The following is a 16991-nucleotide window of genomic DNA, read 5'->3' as shown; positions in this document are numbered from 1 at the left end:
GGGGCCCCAGCAAGCAAAGTTTGTGTGTTAGCTTCAGGCATGTTTTAGATTCTAGTTTTCCACATGCGTAGTCTGGTGTGAGAGGCCAGGATCAAGAGGCCTGCGAGCTGGGAGTCGTCAGCCACAGTTCTGGCTCTGCCATCAAAAGCTCTGGGGCCTTGGGCAAGTGCCTCAACTTGCCTGGGACCATTTCCTCCCCTTGAAAACGTCCTAGGTGCCCTCAAGAGTCTCTTCTCCAGTTGTGTTTTGAAACATGCCTGACTTTTCTTGATGGCCACCCCAGATTACGACAGGGCATGAGACGGGGTTAGAAGTCAAAGGGTGTCCCCCCTCGCTCTGAGGTGGGGAGACCTGGCCCGGCTCTGCTTGTTAAGCCCCGGTTGCCAAGCAGCCTAATCATCCAAACCTGTGCCTCTGGCACCCCCCAGTGGCCGTTGCAGGTGCAGCTGCTCCCAGAGGCGGAGGGATGAGGCGTGGAGCACGAGGACGCAGGTGCCCTCAGGAGGACACCGCTCAGTGGCCTCCGCTTCCTTCGGAAGACCCTGCAACTGAGCAGGAGGCCCAAAGCTTCATCAGCAGGGGGGGTACTCCAGCCACATGGAGCTGCATCCAAAACTAACTTACTCCACCCTCGAAACTGGCTACAAAGAGAAAGGAGCAAGGACACTCGCCCACTTTCCAAGCCACCTGTCTGTCCTTCAGGGCCGAACTCAATCATTTCCAGGCCTCCCGGGGTCACACCCGCCTGCTTCTGCTGGATGACAGAGGACCGAGCTACCCCTCCCCTGTCGCTACGCCGCTGGACCAGATGCCGCAGGCTGGCCCTCCTGGCAGCTCACCTCCACACGGGCCCAATGAGAGAACAGGGCAAGCTGTGTGCAGTGCGCTTTACTCCCCGCCAGAGCCTCGGCGGCCCCTCTGGCCCTCCGGGGGAAAGGGAGGTCCTGCCCATTCACCAGGCGCCCCCTCGTCTCCAGCTGCACCTCCACCCTGCCTCTTCCCATGGATTCATGCCGTCCGCTCCAGACTCCAAGAGTCTGAGTCCAGGTTTGGCCAGGAGGAGGGGCTGGCCCTGGAGTGGCTCAGCCACAAGGCCAGCCAGAGGGAGGCCAAGGCAAGTCCAGCCCGGAGTCTGAAGGGCCCCAGGAGGAGAGTCCCAGGCTGGAGCAAGGCCAGAGCACTCTGCCCCACAGGCCCCCTCTGTTTGCCTGCTGCAGGGCTCTGGTCTCACACCCCCATCCACACAGGGTGGCTGGTCCGCAGGGCCGGCTGTCAGCGGCGCTCCGACGCCCCAGCCCTGTAGGGCTTCTCTTCCACGTGGCTGGTCTGCTCGAGAAGCCAGTGCCGCTCCGGCTCACTCATCGTCAGTCTGAGCGTCACCTCCTGGAAGACACTGCTCACAGCCACCTACGTGATCCAGACAGAGCAGGGCCGGCTAAGTTACAGGCCCAAGTCCTAGCAGCACTGGGCCCGCCCAGACCCAGGCCTCACCCTCTCGCTGGCACCATCCTCACCTGCTCAAAGTGAAGCTTTTGGAACATCCGGATGCTCGGTTCATTTCCTTGCCCAATTTTAGCCTCAAACTTGGTCAGACCTAGCTTGGTCACTCCTCCCAGAAGAGATTAGAGAGGGATAAGCTGCAGGATGAAGCTCTCCCCCACCTCCCCGGCACCCTCGGCCCCTCCTGTCCCAGCCTGCGATGGAAACGCCTGTCACCGGCTCCCACCCTCAGGCCTGAAGGCTCCCTCCCAACACGCCCTCGCCTTCTCCTGGGGCCTGGCCACTTCTCCCCAACCTGGCCTGCTCGGCCTTCCTTACCATAAGACATCATCATGAGGACGGCCTCGGTGCCCAAGCCCTGACCCCTGCAGCTGGGCTCTAGGAGGAATGACAACAGTCACTGACAGTGCGTGCCCGGCTCACGTCATCCTCACAACCCTAGGAAGTTCGCAAATATGGGTACCATTCTGCAGATGAGGAGACAGAGGCCCAGAGAAGTTAAATGACTCGCCTGGGGTCGCACAGCTTAGAGGCACCCAGCAACCTGACCCCAAAACTGACCCCTTCGGCTCAGTGTGCTGCCCCACGAGGACAGTCACACGGCCCCTTAGAAAGAGGCTGAGGACCCTGATGGACACAGAAACTGGAGGGGCTCCTCCCACGGCATGGGGAGATGCTCCAGGGAAGATCATTTATTTTTGGAGGGTCCCCAGTCCACCCCAAGGATGGGGCAGACTGCAGTTTGAAGACCCTAAAACCAAAGGTTAAGTTCACACCTAAGCATGAGAAGGGAATAAAATGAACTACCAGGGGTGAGCCACAAGGCTAACAGGGTGCCAAGTGACAGTCTGCCCAGCCAGGTGCTAGGCTCACCAAGGCCGGAGCTGCCCATGGAGCTCTCTGAGTGTCCTACACAGCCTCGGTGGCTTCAGGTTCAGCGGATCTGAGGACCAGAGGGATGGAGGGCAGGACCAGAGGGATGGAGGGCAGGACCAGAGGGATGGAGGGCAGGGCCAGGTGGAACAAACCTGCAATCATGACCTCAATCTCCCCCAAGGAGGGGTCCCCTAGATCCGTGAGGAAGAGGTTCACATCTCCTGCCATGCAGCTTTCTTCGCCGGTGCCTGGCTGGGCCCACCACTTCTCTGCATCCAGCACGATGAAGGTACACTCTGAGGAAGGAGGCGACGGGATTATCACCTACACTCCCCAAAGGAGTGCAGGGAGGCCAGTCTTCCTACCCCAGCCAGAGAACTGCAAAGAACTACCACTGTCTCTGAGTCTGGCAGAAAAAGGGAGCCAGCATTTCCTTCAGCTGATTACAAAGCCTAAATCGGCTTCATGCAGGAAACAATGGCCTTCTGCAAACAGCAACTGTATTCTCAGAGAGCACGAACCACACGGGGCTTGCAGCAAGGGGCACAAGGGGCAGGGCCTCGATTTACAGCCAGAGCCCCAAATGCTTTCCTTTCTCTAAATCCCTTCACGCCTGGTGCGGTGAGTGGGGAAGAGGACAGAAGCGTCAGCCACAGGGACTTGCTTCAGGGGGCATCACAGCCTGAGGGCTTCAGGGGGCATCACAGCCTGAGCGCTTCAGGCACCTCCCAAGCTTTTCACGAAGTGTTTTTTGCAAACTTTCTGTGGCCCCAGCAGGGCTACAGCTGGGAACAGGGAAGGGTGGGAACCCGGGAAGGCCTCTGGAATCAGCCCTCCCATGACCGGCACAGCCCGGGGCCTCCACTTCTCACTGTCTGCATCTTCCCGCCAGCTGTGTTGCATCACATACTCCTGCTCCAGGGTCAGCGGCTCGGAGGCTGTCAAACGCCGCAGCTCCTCTGATTTCATCCACTCGTGGTACCTGCAGGGACGGAGGGTCGGCCTTTGGCAGGCAGAACAAATTCAGAAGCCTAAGTCTGACGCTTTATGAGATGAAGAAATGGATGGTTGAGAGGAGAACCCCCCAGGGCTAACAGAGGGCTAGAGAAGAACCCCAAGAAAGGGTCATAATGGCTCCTATGGCAGGAGGCCACAGGCCCAAGAACTAGAGGCAGGCTAGTCCTAAAGAGAACAGCAGGAGGCAGTTCTATCCATCCAGCCTCCACTCCTACCTCAGGGGTCAGTGCGGGGGAGCAGTCTGAAGCTAAACATTCCTCAAATTCCCGAGGGGAAGTAATGGCAAGCCAAACTCAGCAAAGAAGGCTGGACAGATCTCCACAAAGCCCAGGCACCAGGAACCCCCAAAAGGAAAACTACAAGTAGAGAATACACCTACAGCTGGTGCCTACAGCACCAGCATCCCTGTTTACCAGACATTCGTCACCTGGCCCACAACAGTCCCACCCTGCGACTCAGTCCTGGCCTTTCCAAGCAGTATACCTCACAACAACCCACCTGCTCAGTTTTATGACAAGCTAACATTTAGTTTCCAAGAACTGAGCCTATTTACTGGCATCAGAGGAATGGCACTCATTTATAATTAGAAGACAATATCTTTTTTTTCTTGCACACATGTAGTTTACATAAAAGAATTCCTGGCTGAAAGGCCAAAAAGGAAGCTGAGGGGATGGAAGGGAGAAACAGGGGGATGGATGTCTTCTTCCAGGGAGGTCATAGCCCTCTGTTTCAGTTTTCACTTTTTCCTGTATGCAATTACTTCTCACACCAATGTTTCTCCTTCTCAGAAAAAACAGCCTCTGAGATTTGGGTTAAGACAGGCTCACCCTCCTCGCTGCACCTTGGAGAGCTGGCTTGCACCCCATGTCAGGGGAACGGTTACCTAGGCACATGCTCTGGGGTGTAGGGTACCAGCACCACCTTCTTTCCCAGCAGCAAGATGTTCTGATTTAACCTCATGGTAGCAGCCTGCGGGTGGGAGGGCAAAGATTTCAGCACCTGAGTTTCCTCCCACTTAGGGTGGGAGCCCCGGCTCTCAGTTCGCTAAATGCCTCCGGGGGCTAAGTTGTCAGAAGAGCCTCTGTCCTTCTTCCTTTCCAAACACTTCAGAGAACACGGACTTTAAACCCTTGGCAAGAAAGGGAACCCGGCTGGTGAAAGATGATTAAACAATCCTGGGCTCGCATCTCAAGGGGCCAAATATGGGCTGCCTTTTCTGCCAGCCCCTTCAGCCCCATCACCCGGAACCTCGATGCCCCACACTCAAGCACCAAGACTCATCACCAGAACTCCCATTACTCGCCCCAGTTCTGAGACTCCGCCCCACGGTTACTTCTCAGCCCTGTCTTAAACCTATTTCCAACCCTTTTTCCCAGCGACCACCCCACTGGGCTCGGGCCCTCCCTCTTCCTGCCCCCCCCAAGCCATCGGGGCCTCCCTGGCCACTCTTGGGTGAGGCAGGCTTAAGGCCTCAATCCCCTCCCCTTTGTGAGGAGTTACAGGCTACTCTTCTCGAACCCCCACAACCACTGGGGTCCCGGCACGGCCAAGTTCACACCCACTCTTCGCCGACGAACGTGTCCCCAGCAGGTGCGATCCACCCCTTCCAACCAGCCCCGCTTTCCCACCTGGCAGGCGGGCCCCCCTCCCGCATGCGCGTGGGAGCGCACCCCGCCCACTTCCGCCACGCAGACGGCAGCCGCCGGGGCCCAATCCCGGTCCCGCCTCCGCGAGACGCCCAATCAGCGCCGTGCGCCCCGCCCAAGGCACGCACAAAATAGGTGGGCTCCCGGTGCGGGCGCATGCGTGCTGCCGGCGCTGGTGCGGGACAGCTGGCGCCGGCAGCAACCCCGGGTCGGAGACAGCGGCCGCGGCAGCGGGAGCAAGCTTCGCTGTAGGTGTCGGAGCGGGAGGGTGGGATGGAATGGGGTGGTGCCAGACTCGGGGCTCCTCCAGGAGGGAGGAAGAAATGGGGGAGAGGCTCGGAGAGGGCCTCTTGGGAAGAGGGGGAGGCTGGAGGGTGGAGAGCCCTAAGGCAGGTTGGGAGACGTGGAGGCCCCGTTAAAAAGGAGAGGCTCTGGGGCAAGGAGTTGGGTTGGGGGGCGACCTAGGAAAGCCCCCAGCCCCTTGCTCTAGGCGGAGGAGGCAGGCAGTTACTTGGCTTCCCTGTGTGGTAGTGAGCTCGCTGTTCCTGGCATTAAAAGGGGGATAACCAGAGTGTGTAAAGGGGACCCTTGTGGTGGTGACTCTTAGTGGCGTCTGAGGCCCCTTAAATCACTTGGAGTCTGAGCGGCAGTGAATACATGCCTTGCACAGACAGGAAAAAGTTAGAAGAAACCACCCAGGTGTCATCATACAGGGAGGTCCTTCCCTCCGGGCTCTCTTTTAACAGATAAGGCCATAAGTGTCTGTGATTAAAGGACAGGGAGGGGGTGGCGCTGTAGACATCCCTCCGCCCGCGTCTAGGTCCATCAGAAAGCTGAAGTCTGTTCTTTTCCTAGGGAGCCGCCGCCGCCGCCGCCGCCGCCCCGGCACGGAAGGAACCTTGGCAGCCGAGGGACCCTTCCTCGCTTTTGGAAATGGCGGGTGAAATCACAGAGACCGGGGAGCTCTATTCTCCTTATGTGAGTTTTACTTTTGGAGCTGTTTTGCCCACATCAGTGCCCTTGGCTTCTGGAGAAGCACACTGCTTCCTGTGGACTGTACTCGTGAGTCCAGCGGCTTTCATAGCCGCGGTCTGGGAACCCCTTTCAGCAGCAGCCACGGTGAATGTATGATGAGAGTCAGGTTTGTTCACTCTTCACGTGTTGATCAGAGAGTGGTCAAGAAAGGAAAACGGACTTGCTCGCTCGTTATTTTTGTCTCAGGGCTGCCAGCACTTGCAAACTGAGGCCAGTTCAGATGGGTGAAGGCAGTCGGCTGTTGACTCTGGGTTCTGCTCCCCTCAGCAGTTTGAAACCACTTCGGTTCTCAGCTGAATTTTAAGTTGCACAACTTTTATAGTCTTGGATGGCGTAAGAGGCGGAGAAAGCATACAGAGACCTCCAATTGCCGTTGGGTGGAGTCTGTAACTAGGACAACTAGAATGGTTGATTTCTCACTGTCTTGGGTCTGCTTTACCCCCACCCCTCACACGTACACTCAGTTTATCTTCTTTGTGTAATATGAGATTGGTCATGGTTACATCACGGAATCCTCTTGCTTGGATGAGTAGCTGGAGGATTGGAATAATCAAATGATTGATTCATGTTGCTACCAGGTATCCCAGAGAAAGGCAGCACTGCCTTAAGTAGCAAGAGTCCTCTTTCTAGAAAGTACCTAACCTTCAACAGCTGCCCTGCTCTGCACTTGCCTGGGGATCCATGCTCTGTTTCTGCCAGCTTCGTAGACTCTAGAGCTGGGGTGTGATGCATAAGGAAGCACCTCTGAGAACAGCTGGCAAAAACCCTCACACTAGGGTCCTCCTGCTGGGTCTGTGCCATTTGTGTGTGGCTCCAAGGGAACCTCCTTCACCTCAGTAATTTATCAGGGAAGTCTTTCTTTTTTTTTTTTTTTTTTTAATAAATTTATTTATTTTTGGCTGCGTTGGGTCTTTGTTGCTGTGCGCGGGCTTTCTCTAGTTGCGGCGAGTGGGGGCTACTCTTCGTTGCGGTGCACGGGCTCCAGGCGCGTGGGCTTCAGTAGTTGTGGCGCTTGGGCTTCAGTAGTTGTGGCTCACGGGCGCTAGAGCGCAGGCTCAGTAGTTGTGGCGCACGGGCTTAGTGGCTCCGCGGCATGTGGGATCCTCCCAGACCAGGGCTCGAACCCGTGTCCCCTGCATTGGCAGGCAGATTCTTAACCACTGCACCACCAGGGAAGTCCGGGGAAGTCTTTCCTGAGCCTTGGAATGAATCAGGTCACGCCCCTCTCATCAGTGGAATTGCGTAACAGCTCACAGCCTCCTCTTGGTATCAGCAGTGACATGTCCACACTGTCTGTGAAAGTCACCGCGGTTCCTGCGTCATCTTACAACATCTGTAAGCTTAGAGGCGAGGAAATGAGTTATTTCTGTAGCTGAGTGTTGGGAAGGAAAACCTTTGATGTGCCCACTTTTCTTGTGCCTCCAGCTGTTCAGTAATCATTTCACATGTCAGCATGTGCCCACAGGAAATGGGGCAGTGAGACCTAAAAGCCTCAGCGGGTTCTGCTTTTTTTAAATTTTTTCCTCCGTTTCCTATGTGTTCGGTTTTGTTTGAGGCATGTGTTCAAGGGCGGACTCTGGGCACCGGCCGTAAACAACTGCTCGTATTCTCTTGTCCTGCCGGTGAAGCGAGAGGCAGGGGAAAGGTGGATGGTGCTGAGGATGAGGTGGCGTTAACCGGGATTAGTGGTCTCGGTTTGAGCCGAGAACACACCTTCTGCCTGAGGTTTCCTTAACTCTGCCATCCTGCGAGAATGGTTCTTGGTCCCCTGTGAGACCAGGAGAAGGGTATGAGGTGCACCACCCCCTGAGCCCAGAGAGGCTGCGGAATGGACTTTACCGCAGCTGCTGCTCAGCACGATGTGGGCGGAACCTGCTCTGCCTGCCTTGGGAGACCGTGACCCTGAGCGGTGCATCAGCCCGTAACCCGGTCATTCCCAGCACCAAGCCTCTCCCTACCTCTGCGGTACCCTGTTGTGAGTTCTTGCCCCTCCTGGGTGTCAGGGGTGTTTGCCTTAGCCTGCACTCTTCTGCATAAACTGTGTGTAATGGGCAGACGAGCCTCGCAGGGGACTCGGATGACAAACCCTCTCAAGGATAGTGCTGGACGCAGGAGCATGGTTTAGGCCCATGCATCCCCCCCATAAGTGATCTCAGAACAGGCGTGTCTGTTTCCCCATTTATGGGGACCACGAGGGGCTCAGCACTGAAGGGATCGTGTGATCAAAATAGAGGAAGAAGGGGGTCACTGCCTACCTAAGGATAACTGCTGAGGCTGCCTTCTGCTGGCCGGTCTCGCGGAAGATCGACGCGGGTGCTTTCGAAGGAAAGAGGGCTTGTCTCCCGGTCTGAAACCCTAGTTGTTGCTTCCGCATCTCTGCCACCTTCTGTTTCCTTTGACAACTGTCGTTGGGGAAGCTGTTGAAAGATGCCCGTGACCCCTGCCTCATGCACACCTGTGGGTGAGGCCGCGGGAACGCTGCACTGGACCCCCTCGAGCACAGGGGAGCGGGTCAGCCGCCCCAAGGGACAGGCACTGTGCCTTCTCCGCTTCAGCCACAGAGGAAGAGTCCGGAACAGGAGGAAGCTCGGTTTGCATAGCCTTCTTTATTGAGACCACAGCAGGGCTCTATTTCACAGCTTTTGGTCATGCCTCCCTGGAGGCTGTCCCCACAGAGCTGTCACCTAACAAGCAGAAGAGCAGTTCGCTCCCCCGTTTCCTCCTGCTTCACAACTGCCTTCCACCCGGCCTGCGGCTCAGCTCAGGTTTGCGTCCTGCGTCGTGCTCTGCTCCTTGGGAGTGGTCCTTACTGATCCCCGTTACTGAAAGCAAGGAGGGTTTAACTCTGGCCAGGAAGGTGGAGAAGGCGTACGTTTCCCTACGGGATTCCCCGCAGCACCACCAGGCCCGGAGTGCTTGCCTCAGAACTAAAAAATAGCAACAACCCAAGACAAATGTGATTACTCATTTCTGCTCCTAACTGCCAATAGTTGGTCCCTAATTAACTTCCTTGTCAAGTTCGTAAAAAAGTCTTTTTCACTGAGGTTTATTTGAAGTTTCCATTGGAAGTGTGTTTATGTCACTGCGTCTTTTTTTTTTAATTTATTTATTATTTATTTATTATTTATTTTTGGCTGTGTTGGGTCTTCGTTTCTGTGCGAGGGCTTTCTCTAGTTGCGGCAAGCGGGGGCCACTCTTCATCGCGGTGCGCGGGCTTCTCACTATCGCGGCCTCTCTTGTTGCGGAGCACAGGCTCCAGACGCGCAGGCTCAGCAGTTGTGGTGCACGGACCCAGCTGCTCCGCGGCATGTGGGATCCTCCCAGACCAGGGCTTGAACCCGTGTCCCCTGCATTGGCAGGCAGATTCTCAACCACTGCGCCACCAGGGAAGCCCCTCACTGCGTCTTTATCAGCAGTGGTTCTCAGCTGGTGGCAGTCTTGCTTCCCAGGGGACATTTGGCAATGTCTGGAGACGTTGTGACCGTCACAACACAAGGGCAGGGTGGGGGGTACAGGAATCTAGTGGGTACAGGCCAGGGATGCTGCTAAACATCCTACAATCCACAGAACAGGCCCACAGCAAAGAGTGATCTGGCCCCAAATGTCAGCAGCACTCAGGCTGAGAAACGCTGCTTGACAGTAGACCCTTGACTTTTCCATCCCAAGACCTTCAGGCATCCCTGAGTTCACAAATGCTTCTTGTACTACTTAATTTCCCCATAAAACTTTTTTTTTTTTGGCTGCGCCCCACGGCTTGCAGGAACTTAGTTCCCGGACCGGGGATCGAACCCATGCCCCCTGCAGTGAAAGCGCAGAGTCCTAACCACTGGACCGCCAGGGAAGTCCCATCCCCATAAAACTTTTGGCTGAGAACCATCCCTTTCTTAGGCCTCTTTGCTTTCTCTTAACTTCTGTCACGAGCCCATCACCAGGGCTGTTTTCCATAAAGAAATAAGGTTCTGCCCTTCAGAGTGTTACAGCTTATAAAAGCGATACGCAGAGAACAAAGCTGCCGGGAGATCAGACGTTAGGTCATCGACCAGGGCCTGGTCTCTTAGCGTCCTGCTTACAACCCTGCCTGTGACGCCGAACTCCCTGTCCTGTGCACCAGGGCCCGGGAGTCTGCCTGCAGCCTGGCTGGCCATGCTGCAGCCACGCTGGCCTCAGAGTTCCTGGAACATCCCTCCCCCTCTCCCACCTTAGGCCTTCCTACCTGCCAGTGTCTCCCCTGGCCCTTTGCCTGGGTGGCTTCTGCTCGGCCTTCAGGTCCCGGCTTGAGTGTCACCACGAGGCCGTCCTCTACTTGAAGTGCTGACCCACTATTCTTTGCCATGGAGCCCCTTCTTTCCTTCAGAACGCTTCTCCGAGGCGGTAATCATCGTTTGTTTTCTTGTCTGTGTCCTCCTGTCCGTCTTGCTCGCTGTCATTCCCTGGGCTCTGAGCACAGGGCCAGGACTGTGGAAGGCTCTCGGTAGCTGCTGAGTAAGTGAGCAAACGAGCCCACACCTGGATGTACTCGCCTCAGAGTGCCGGTGATTGAAGTTAAACCCAACAAAAGTCAAAGTTAGTTTGTAGACGTTCCCATTTGTGAAAAGTCAATTCAGAAGGCCAGCTGTCACCCTCACATTTATTCTCATAACATCACCCTGGGCCAAGACTCCTGGCAGGGGAACCACATCATGGTTTTGTGATCCAATCAGGAGCTAGAGGAAGACGATTCAAACTTGTCTTAATTCTTCTGGGATCTGCCTGGGGGATCAGAGTGAGACCGTGATGTTTAAAAGGGGACGAAGGTTCAGGCAGAGAGGGTTCACGGCAGAGAGGACCTGAGCCAGAGCCGTTGAGGACCCCCATCTTGAGGCCGTGTGCCAGGCACCCCGAGAAATGCAGAGAGAAGTGAGATGCAGGTTGCGACCACAACGAGCCTCAGATTTAATAGTGGGGAAAAGATAAACACATCAACATCAAAAACCCAAACTAGGGCGTAAGAAGTGTTCTTGCTTTGAGAGAGGGAGCAAGATGGGTTTGGGAGACTGGGAAGGGCTTTATGGTGGGACAGGCGTTTGAATGGGCCGCTCATGGTGGGTGGGAGTTGAGGGGCTGGGTGGGAGGCACAAGGGCTTGGTGCCCTGTGTCAAGTGTACATGGGCTCTGGGCAGAGCTGTTTCCTCTCTACAGGACGCCCTCCCGTTTGTCCAGCACTCACATGGCCAGTCAGCACCTGCCCGGAATCCTGTCCCTCCCTGTCAAGGGCCCCAGAATGGTAGCCGATGCTCCCTATCTCTGTTTCGTCTTGTTTTTTAGATCTGACTGAGGCTGTTCTGAGAATGGGCCCTAATTTGTGTGTTTCTGATTAAGAATGCAGCACATGGTTATCTTGGAAAAAAATTTAAATACTGAAAAATGCATATTTCTCAGAAAGGGGAGGTGAAAACGAGCGATGGATAGGTGTTTCTGGTGTTTGTCTTCTAAAGACCAGAAACAAGTGGTAAAGCAAACTGTTAAGTCAGCCAATTTAGTGGAGTACAGGGAGACTAGTTAGGAACCTACTGTCATAGGCCAGGCCAGAAATGGTTCACTTGAATTGTAAATGGAATAGGAGCCAGAGGCACCCACAAAAGACTCTTCAGAAATAAAATCACTAGCACTGGGGTATGGAGGGGAAGGGGGGAGCTGAGGCCACGCTGGGGTGTCCAGGTGGAGGTGACCAGCAGGCAGTTGGATTTGAGGTCTGCAGAAAGGCTTGTACTAAGAGAAATACAGTCTGCCATGATGGTTAAAGCCTTGAGGTTGAATGATGTTGCTGAGGAAAAGAAACGTAGAGAGAAAAAGAGACCGCCAACGTCAGAAGTGCAAGAAAGATTAAGTCTAAGAAAGCCATTGGATTTGGCAAATAGGAGGTCATTGGTGATTTTTAAGGATGCAGTTTCAAAAGAGTTCTGGGGATGGAAATCACAAACTACAGGAAGTTGGAAATGAAGGCAGAGGATATAGGTTGCTCCTTCAAGGAGTCGGGTTGAGGGAAAGTGAGAGGGCAACGTTTTAAAGGTGTCGAGAGCGTTCGCAGTCAGAGGGGAAGAGAGCTAGGAGGAGGAGGATATTCCAGAAAGAGCCGAGCCCAGCTCAGGTGCAGGGCTGAGCCTGTCAGGGAAGAGGAAGCACCCGTGCTCCCCCAGACATGGGGAGTGGGGCAGAGGGGAGGCCAACACCGGCTTTTGAGCTCGGAAGGAGCGAGGCTTGGGGAGCGCATGTCAGATGGTCTCCGTCCCCTCCGTAGCGTTGGAGGTGCAGCCTCCATCTGGGAGAGATGGGAGCCGTGGGTCTGGGACTTGGAGATTGAGGTCTGGAGCCTTTACGTGCGTGGGAAATACTCGCAAGTCCACAGGGAGGAGTAAAGAACATCTGTTGCTGCCGGACCGCAGGTGAAGAGACCATCTGTTAGGGGACTCATGGTTAGAATTTTTTAATAATTCCAGGAGCCTTTAGCAGCTTCCCATTAGGGAGTCGAGGAGGCGGGTGCCGGGTCGTCTGAGGCTGGGGGCCAGAGAGGTTAGAACGGGGAAGGTGTGGGGAGCTCGGGGCAGTGCGAGCTTTGAGCAACCAGCCGATTGTCAGGCCGCCGTGGAGGTGGTGGCCTGGGTAGGGAGGGTTTGGGGGGACTGGGCATCATGATGAGGACAGAGGCGGGTCAGTGGGAGTGCACAGGGCTGTAGGCGGCAGGGGCTTCAGGTCAGAGAAAGGGATTTCATGATCGAGAGCCCGAGAAGGGAATAATTGTAATTAGCTGAGCTAGAGTCAAGTTGGTGTGAGTTAAGTTTAAAACCTGAAGTCAGTGACCCAGCAGTTCCGCTGGGAGGTTGGTTGCCAGGGGAGAGGGGGAGGGGCTGCCGGTGAGTAGGGGGTTTCTTTGTGGGGTAATGAAATGGAATTAGATGGTGATGCTGGTTACAGAACTTGTGAATATACTGAAAGGCTGTGTACTTTAAAAGGGTGAATTTTATGGCACGTGAATTATCTTTTTTTTTTTTTAATCCCTGAAGTTAGCACGGGGAAGAGGGCAGGAAAAGGGAAGCAGCATGAACGTCGACGTCCCAAAGGGCATTGGTGGCAAGAATGGGCGGAGAGGAGGATTGGGTCGCGTGCTCAGTGGCCTTGGCAAAGTGGGAGTTTTTTGGGGGGTCAGCACTATGGGTTGATCCATGTGCCGGGTACCCCGGACGTGATGGCGCGCCCTCAGGAAACCTGCAGGCCGGTTGAGCACAGAGCTGTCGTGTGAGACACAGCTCTGAACGGTGTGCACTGAGGCGGCGATGGGGCTGATGACAGCCACAGTGGAGAATCAAACCCATCGCCAGGGGCATTTTGAAAAGACTGATGGGACGCGGGGCTTCAGTCTTCCAGGTGTTCACGTTTGGCTCCCAGCAGCCGGCTGCAGATCCCGCCTCCCTGGAACCTGGGTGGAACCCTCCCTGCTTACCTGCTCGCCTGGCAAAGGCCTGGCCTCCTGGCCTCCACGGTTTTGCCATTGCCCAGGGTCACCCTTGGGAGCCGTTCGGGGGTGAGGCTCATTAATTTCTGGGCTCGAATGTCACCTCTCTTGCTTCCAGGTCGGACTGGTGTATATGTTTAACCTCATCGTGGGCACTGGTGCGCTCACCATGCCCAAGGCCTTTGCCACGGCTGGGTGGCTTGTCAGCCTGGTCCTGCTGGTGTTCCTGGGCTTCATGAGGTAAGAGGCCACCCCCGGGGGGCTGGGGGCAGAGCTGGGGGAGTCTGCCCAGGAAGCCCGAGCTCTCTCCATCAGTGTGGGGGAAGACGTCTGTGGTGAGCGAGTCCTAACAGGTGCCCGGAGCCAGGAAAGGAGGCCCAGAGGTCTCAGGGGCTCGCTCTGATGGAGCGGTTGTCCACCCCCAGTCACTGAGAAGTGAAGACCTCCAGTTAGGCTGTGGGGTGTCTCACCGTGGTGCTCGTGTGTTTCTTACCCAGCTGCTTTGCCTCCCCTGTTGTACCCTTTCTTAATGTTACCATCGACGTTTGTTCCCTGAGAAAGTCCCACCTAACCACAGAAGAGAATCTCACGAATGTTTCAGGAGATAACGGGAAATCAGTTTGGAATTCAGAATTTGTCTAAGATAGTTCCACAGAGTCAGCGATAAACGCGCAGGTGCGCGCAGTTAGGTGTTAATCTCGCCTGGCTTTGTCCTCGGCAGCAAATAGGAGGCCAGCGCCTGCCTCAGCCTTCAGGGGCGCCCGCACCTTGCGCAGGTGTGTGGGATTCACCTGGGATCCACCAGCTGGTGCTTCTACGGACGACTCCTCGGGGATCTCACAGGCAGGTGCCCCAGGCTAGGAAGGGATTTAGGGCTCAGCGTTTCCAGCCCCCTCAAGCTGGTAGGAATCCGAAAGCTGCATAAAAGAGGGAGAGGGAACACCTGGCACCACCCCCCCAAGGGGTGCCATCCCCGAGAGAAGCGGCAGCAGGCCCTGTTCTTCGGTGCGTGGGGCTCTGCTCCACTGAACAGAGCAGAGATCCCTGTCCTCGCAGACTTACCTCCCTTCTCCAGGGAGACGGACAATTAGTAGTGAAGATGACAGGTGTAGAGTACGTTAGGTGATGGGTGATAAGGGGAAAACGTGTAGCGAGGTGAGGGGTTCAGGAGACTGGGGTGGCCACGGTTTGAAGTAGGTGGTCCATGGCCATGGAGGGCAGCAGATTGGAAGGACAAAGGAGGGGGCACTAGTGGAGGAATGAAACAGTTTAGTAGCTGAAGTGAGTTGAGACCTAGAGGAGGCTGCACAGGATGGGAAAACACCCGTGTTTTTCAGTTTCTTCCCACGTTTTCTTCTGGGGGGTTTTGTGGCCAGCCTGGAGGGACTGTTGGCTCATTACGTACTGCGAGCCCTGGCAACCGAGAGCCCCAGAAGTCCTTGTCCTTCTGTGACCCTGCAGTCCCCTTCAAAGGACCTGCAGCTCAGGCAGCCACCTGAACGGGAAGTGATTATTGGGGGCCCCCAGCTAGGGGCCGCCACGCCCCAACCCCGCTCAACCCATCTGTGTTCAGACCTGCTCAGTGAGCTGGCTTCGTGCAACCTGGAGAAGCCTCTTTATGCCTTAAGACTGATTTTAGTTTTACTTCCCAAAAGAAGGGGAAATCTAAAGCCCTTAAAACGGTCACTTAGGCAAGGTAATGAGAAACCTTTCTAGGAGGTGCTGCGGCAGCTGGAGTGGGAGTTTCAGAGACGGCTGTCCCACCCATACCGAGATAGAGTGGGTGTGGGTTAACCTCTGTGTCGTCCCCCCCCCACCCCCGCCAGCCACCTGACTGCTGGACCAGGCAGCCAGCTAGCTGGCAGCAGGTGACAGCACCCGAGGCAGGGGCTTGGGGTCGAGTCTGGCGGCAGAGCCTGCCGGGTGGCTTCAAGAAACAGGGAGATGCATGTTCCACCCCGGGTCGTTTCAGCAAGGACGGAGTCGTTCCTCAGGTTTTATCAGCAGGAAAGTGGCCCTCCCCTGTACTACCGGCTGCTAACGAGAGCCCTCCCGCTGTCATCCGTGTCTCTCCCGTTTCCTTAAGTAAAGACGATTTTTCACTCAGCCTGACTTCTCAGCAAACGTCTGGTGCCACCTCCCAATTTCCCTTTTGATTCTGACCAGATTATTAGGAAATTAAAATGTGAACATATTTTAATTTATTAATATGTTTTAATTTATTAAATATATTAATTTATTGGTATATTTTAACTTATTAATACATTGTTTATTGGGATTTCCCTGGTGGCACAGTGGTTAAGACTCCGCACTCACAGTGTAGGGGACCCGGGTTTGATCCCTGGTCAGGGGACTAGATCCCACATGCATGCCGCAACTAAGAGTTCGCCTGCCACAACTAAGGAGCCCACAAGCTGCAACTAAGGAGCCCACCTGCTGCAACGAAGACCCAGCGCAACCAAATTAACTAATTAATTAATATTTTTAAAAATACATTATGCATTAATATATTGTAGTTTATTTTAATAACTAATATTGAAGTAACAGTTATTTTAATACTAACCAGATTATTAGGAAAGTAAAGGTACCCCCCCAAAAAAGAAGGAGGGGATGATTCCAGAGCCAAGTGTCCTTTTCAATTATTATTATTATTTTTTTTAATTAATTTATTTTATTTTTGGCTGCATCGGGTCTTCGTTGCTGCACGCGGGCTTTCTCTAGTTGCGGTGAGCGGGGGCTACTCTTCGTTGCGGTGCGCAGGCTTCTCATTGCGGTGGCTTCTCTTTCTGTGGAGCACGGGCTGTAGGCACGTGGGCTCAGTAGTTGTGGCTCGCGGGCTCTAGAGCACAGGCTCAGTAGTTGTGGTGCACGGGCTTAGTTGCTCCGCGGCACGTGGGATCTTCCCGGACCAGGGCTCGAATCCGTGTTCTCTGCATTGGCAGGCGGATTCTTAACCACTGCACCACCAGGGAAGTCCCCCTTTTCAATTATATCCACACCTGTGCTCCGTCCGTTAGTGTGTGTAACTGGGGGTTGACCGCTTGGCTAGCGAGGAGAGGTGAGAACTGCCTGCTGCCCTTCCCAGAAGCTCTGGGAGGGCCCCCTTGTGGACCAGCCTCCTCTTCCCAGCTTAGAGCATTACCTGGTGTCCGTCCTCCCATCTCTCCCACCTCTGCCCCCCCGACAGGCCCCTTCTGGGGAGCAGTACCACCTTGCCCCCCAGGCAAGGGAGCACCTCTCCCCCAGGCTCACTCTCTCTCCTTCCCATCAGCTTATTTCACACCCTTCTCTCCAGTGCACTGGAAATACATTCTAAATATAGACAGACGTCAGGGAGAGCATGAGAGGCACCACGTATTCACACATGCTTTTTTATCAGGTCAGACCCATCTCAGAAGTTGTCATCCCTTCCTCAGGAGAGAGAATGC

The 16991-nt window shown here is 55.1% G+C and overlaps 2 protein-coding genes across 6 annotated transcripts in view; one reads left to right on the top strand and one right to left on the bottom strand.

The window, feature by feature from the left end:
• Nucleotides 1–872: 872 nt before the first annotated feature.
• Nucleotides 873–5033, bottom strand: NAT9 (N-acetyltransferase 9 (putative)). 4 transcript variants are annotated; one of them, XM_061175193.1, is made up of 7 exons: nt 4952–5033; nt 4277–4362; nt 3249–3358; nt 2529–2672; nt 1819–1878; nt 1515–1609; nt 873–1407 (listed from the first exon to the last, which is right to left on the bottom strand). In XM_061175193.1, exons 2-7 carry the CDS (start codon nt 4351–4353, stop codon nt 1273–1275), a joined length of 621 nt encoding a protein of 206 aa, XP_061031176.1. In that variant the 5' UTR covers nt 4354–4362; nt 4952–5033; the 3' UTR covers nt 873–1272. The 4 variants fall into 4 exon arrangements, with proteins under 4 accessions (XP_061031176.1, XP_061031177.1, XP_061031179.1 ...); XM_061175194.1 differs by having other exon boundaries at nt 4956–5032; XM_061175196.1 differs by lacking the exon at nt 4277–4362 and having other exon boundaries at nt 4956–5010.
• Nucleotides 5034–5206: 173 nt separating this feature from the next.
• TMEM104 (transmembrane protein 104) overlaps nt 5207–16991 on the top strand; it is a 59452-nt gene continuing 47667 nt past the window's right edge. The window contains exons 1-3 of one of the 2 annotated variants that reach the window (XM_061175735.1): nt 5207–5287; nt 5895–6017; nt 13682–13803. In XM_061175735.1, coding sequence (XP_061031718.1) covers nt 5973–6017; nt 13682–13803 — 167 coding nt within the window. In that variant the 5' untranslated portion in view covers nt 5207–5287; nt 5895–5972. Of the gene's footprint in view, nt 5288–5894; nt 6018–13681; nt 13804–16991 lie in introns of those variants that run through there. The other variant, XM_061175734.1, reaches the window with a different exon arrangement.

The sequence above is a fragment of the Eubalaena glacialis genome, chromosome 19 (assembly GCF_028564815.1).
Source record: "Eubalaena glacialis isolate mEubGla1 chromosome 19, mEubGla1.1.hap2.+ XY, whole genome shotgun sequence".
NCBI classification, from domain to species: Eukaryota; Metazoa; Chordata; class Mammalia; order Artiodactyla; family Balaenidae; genus Eubalaena; species Eubalaena glacialis.
The sequence above is the reverse complement of the archived record's forward strand: the minus strand, read 5'-3'. Positions and strand labels throughout refer to the sequence as shown.

Excerpts from the sequence above, each read along its gene's own strand:
- NAT9 (XM_061175193.1), bottom strand. The coding sequence starts at position 4,353 with ATGAGGTTAAATCAGAACATCTTGCTGCTGGGAAAGAAGGTGGTGCTG. Across the intron at positions 2,673-3,248 it reads CTGGCGGGAAGATGCAGACA|AGTGTACCTTCATCGTGCTG; the intron begins GTGAGAAGTGGA and ends CTCCTTCCTCAG. Across the intron at positions 1,408-1,514 it reads AAAAGCTTCACTTTGAGCAG|GTGGCTGTGAGCAGTGTCTT; the intron begins GTGAGGATGGTG and ends TGGATCACGTAG.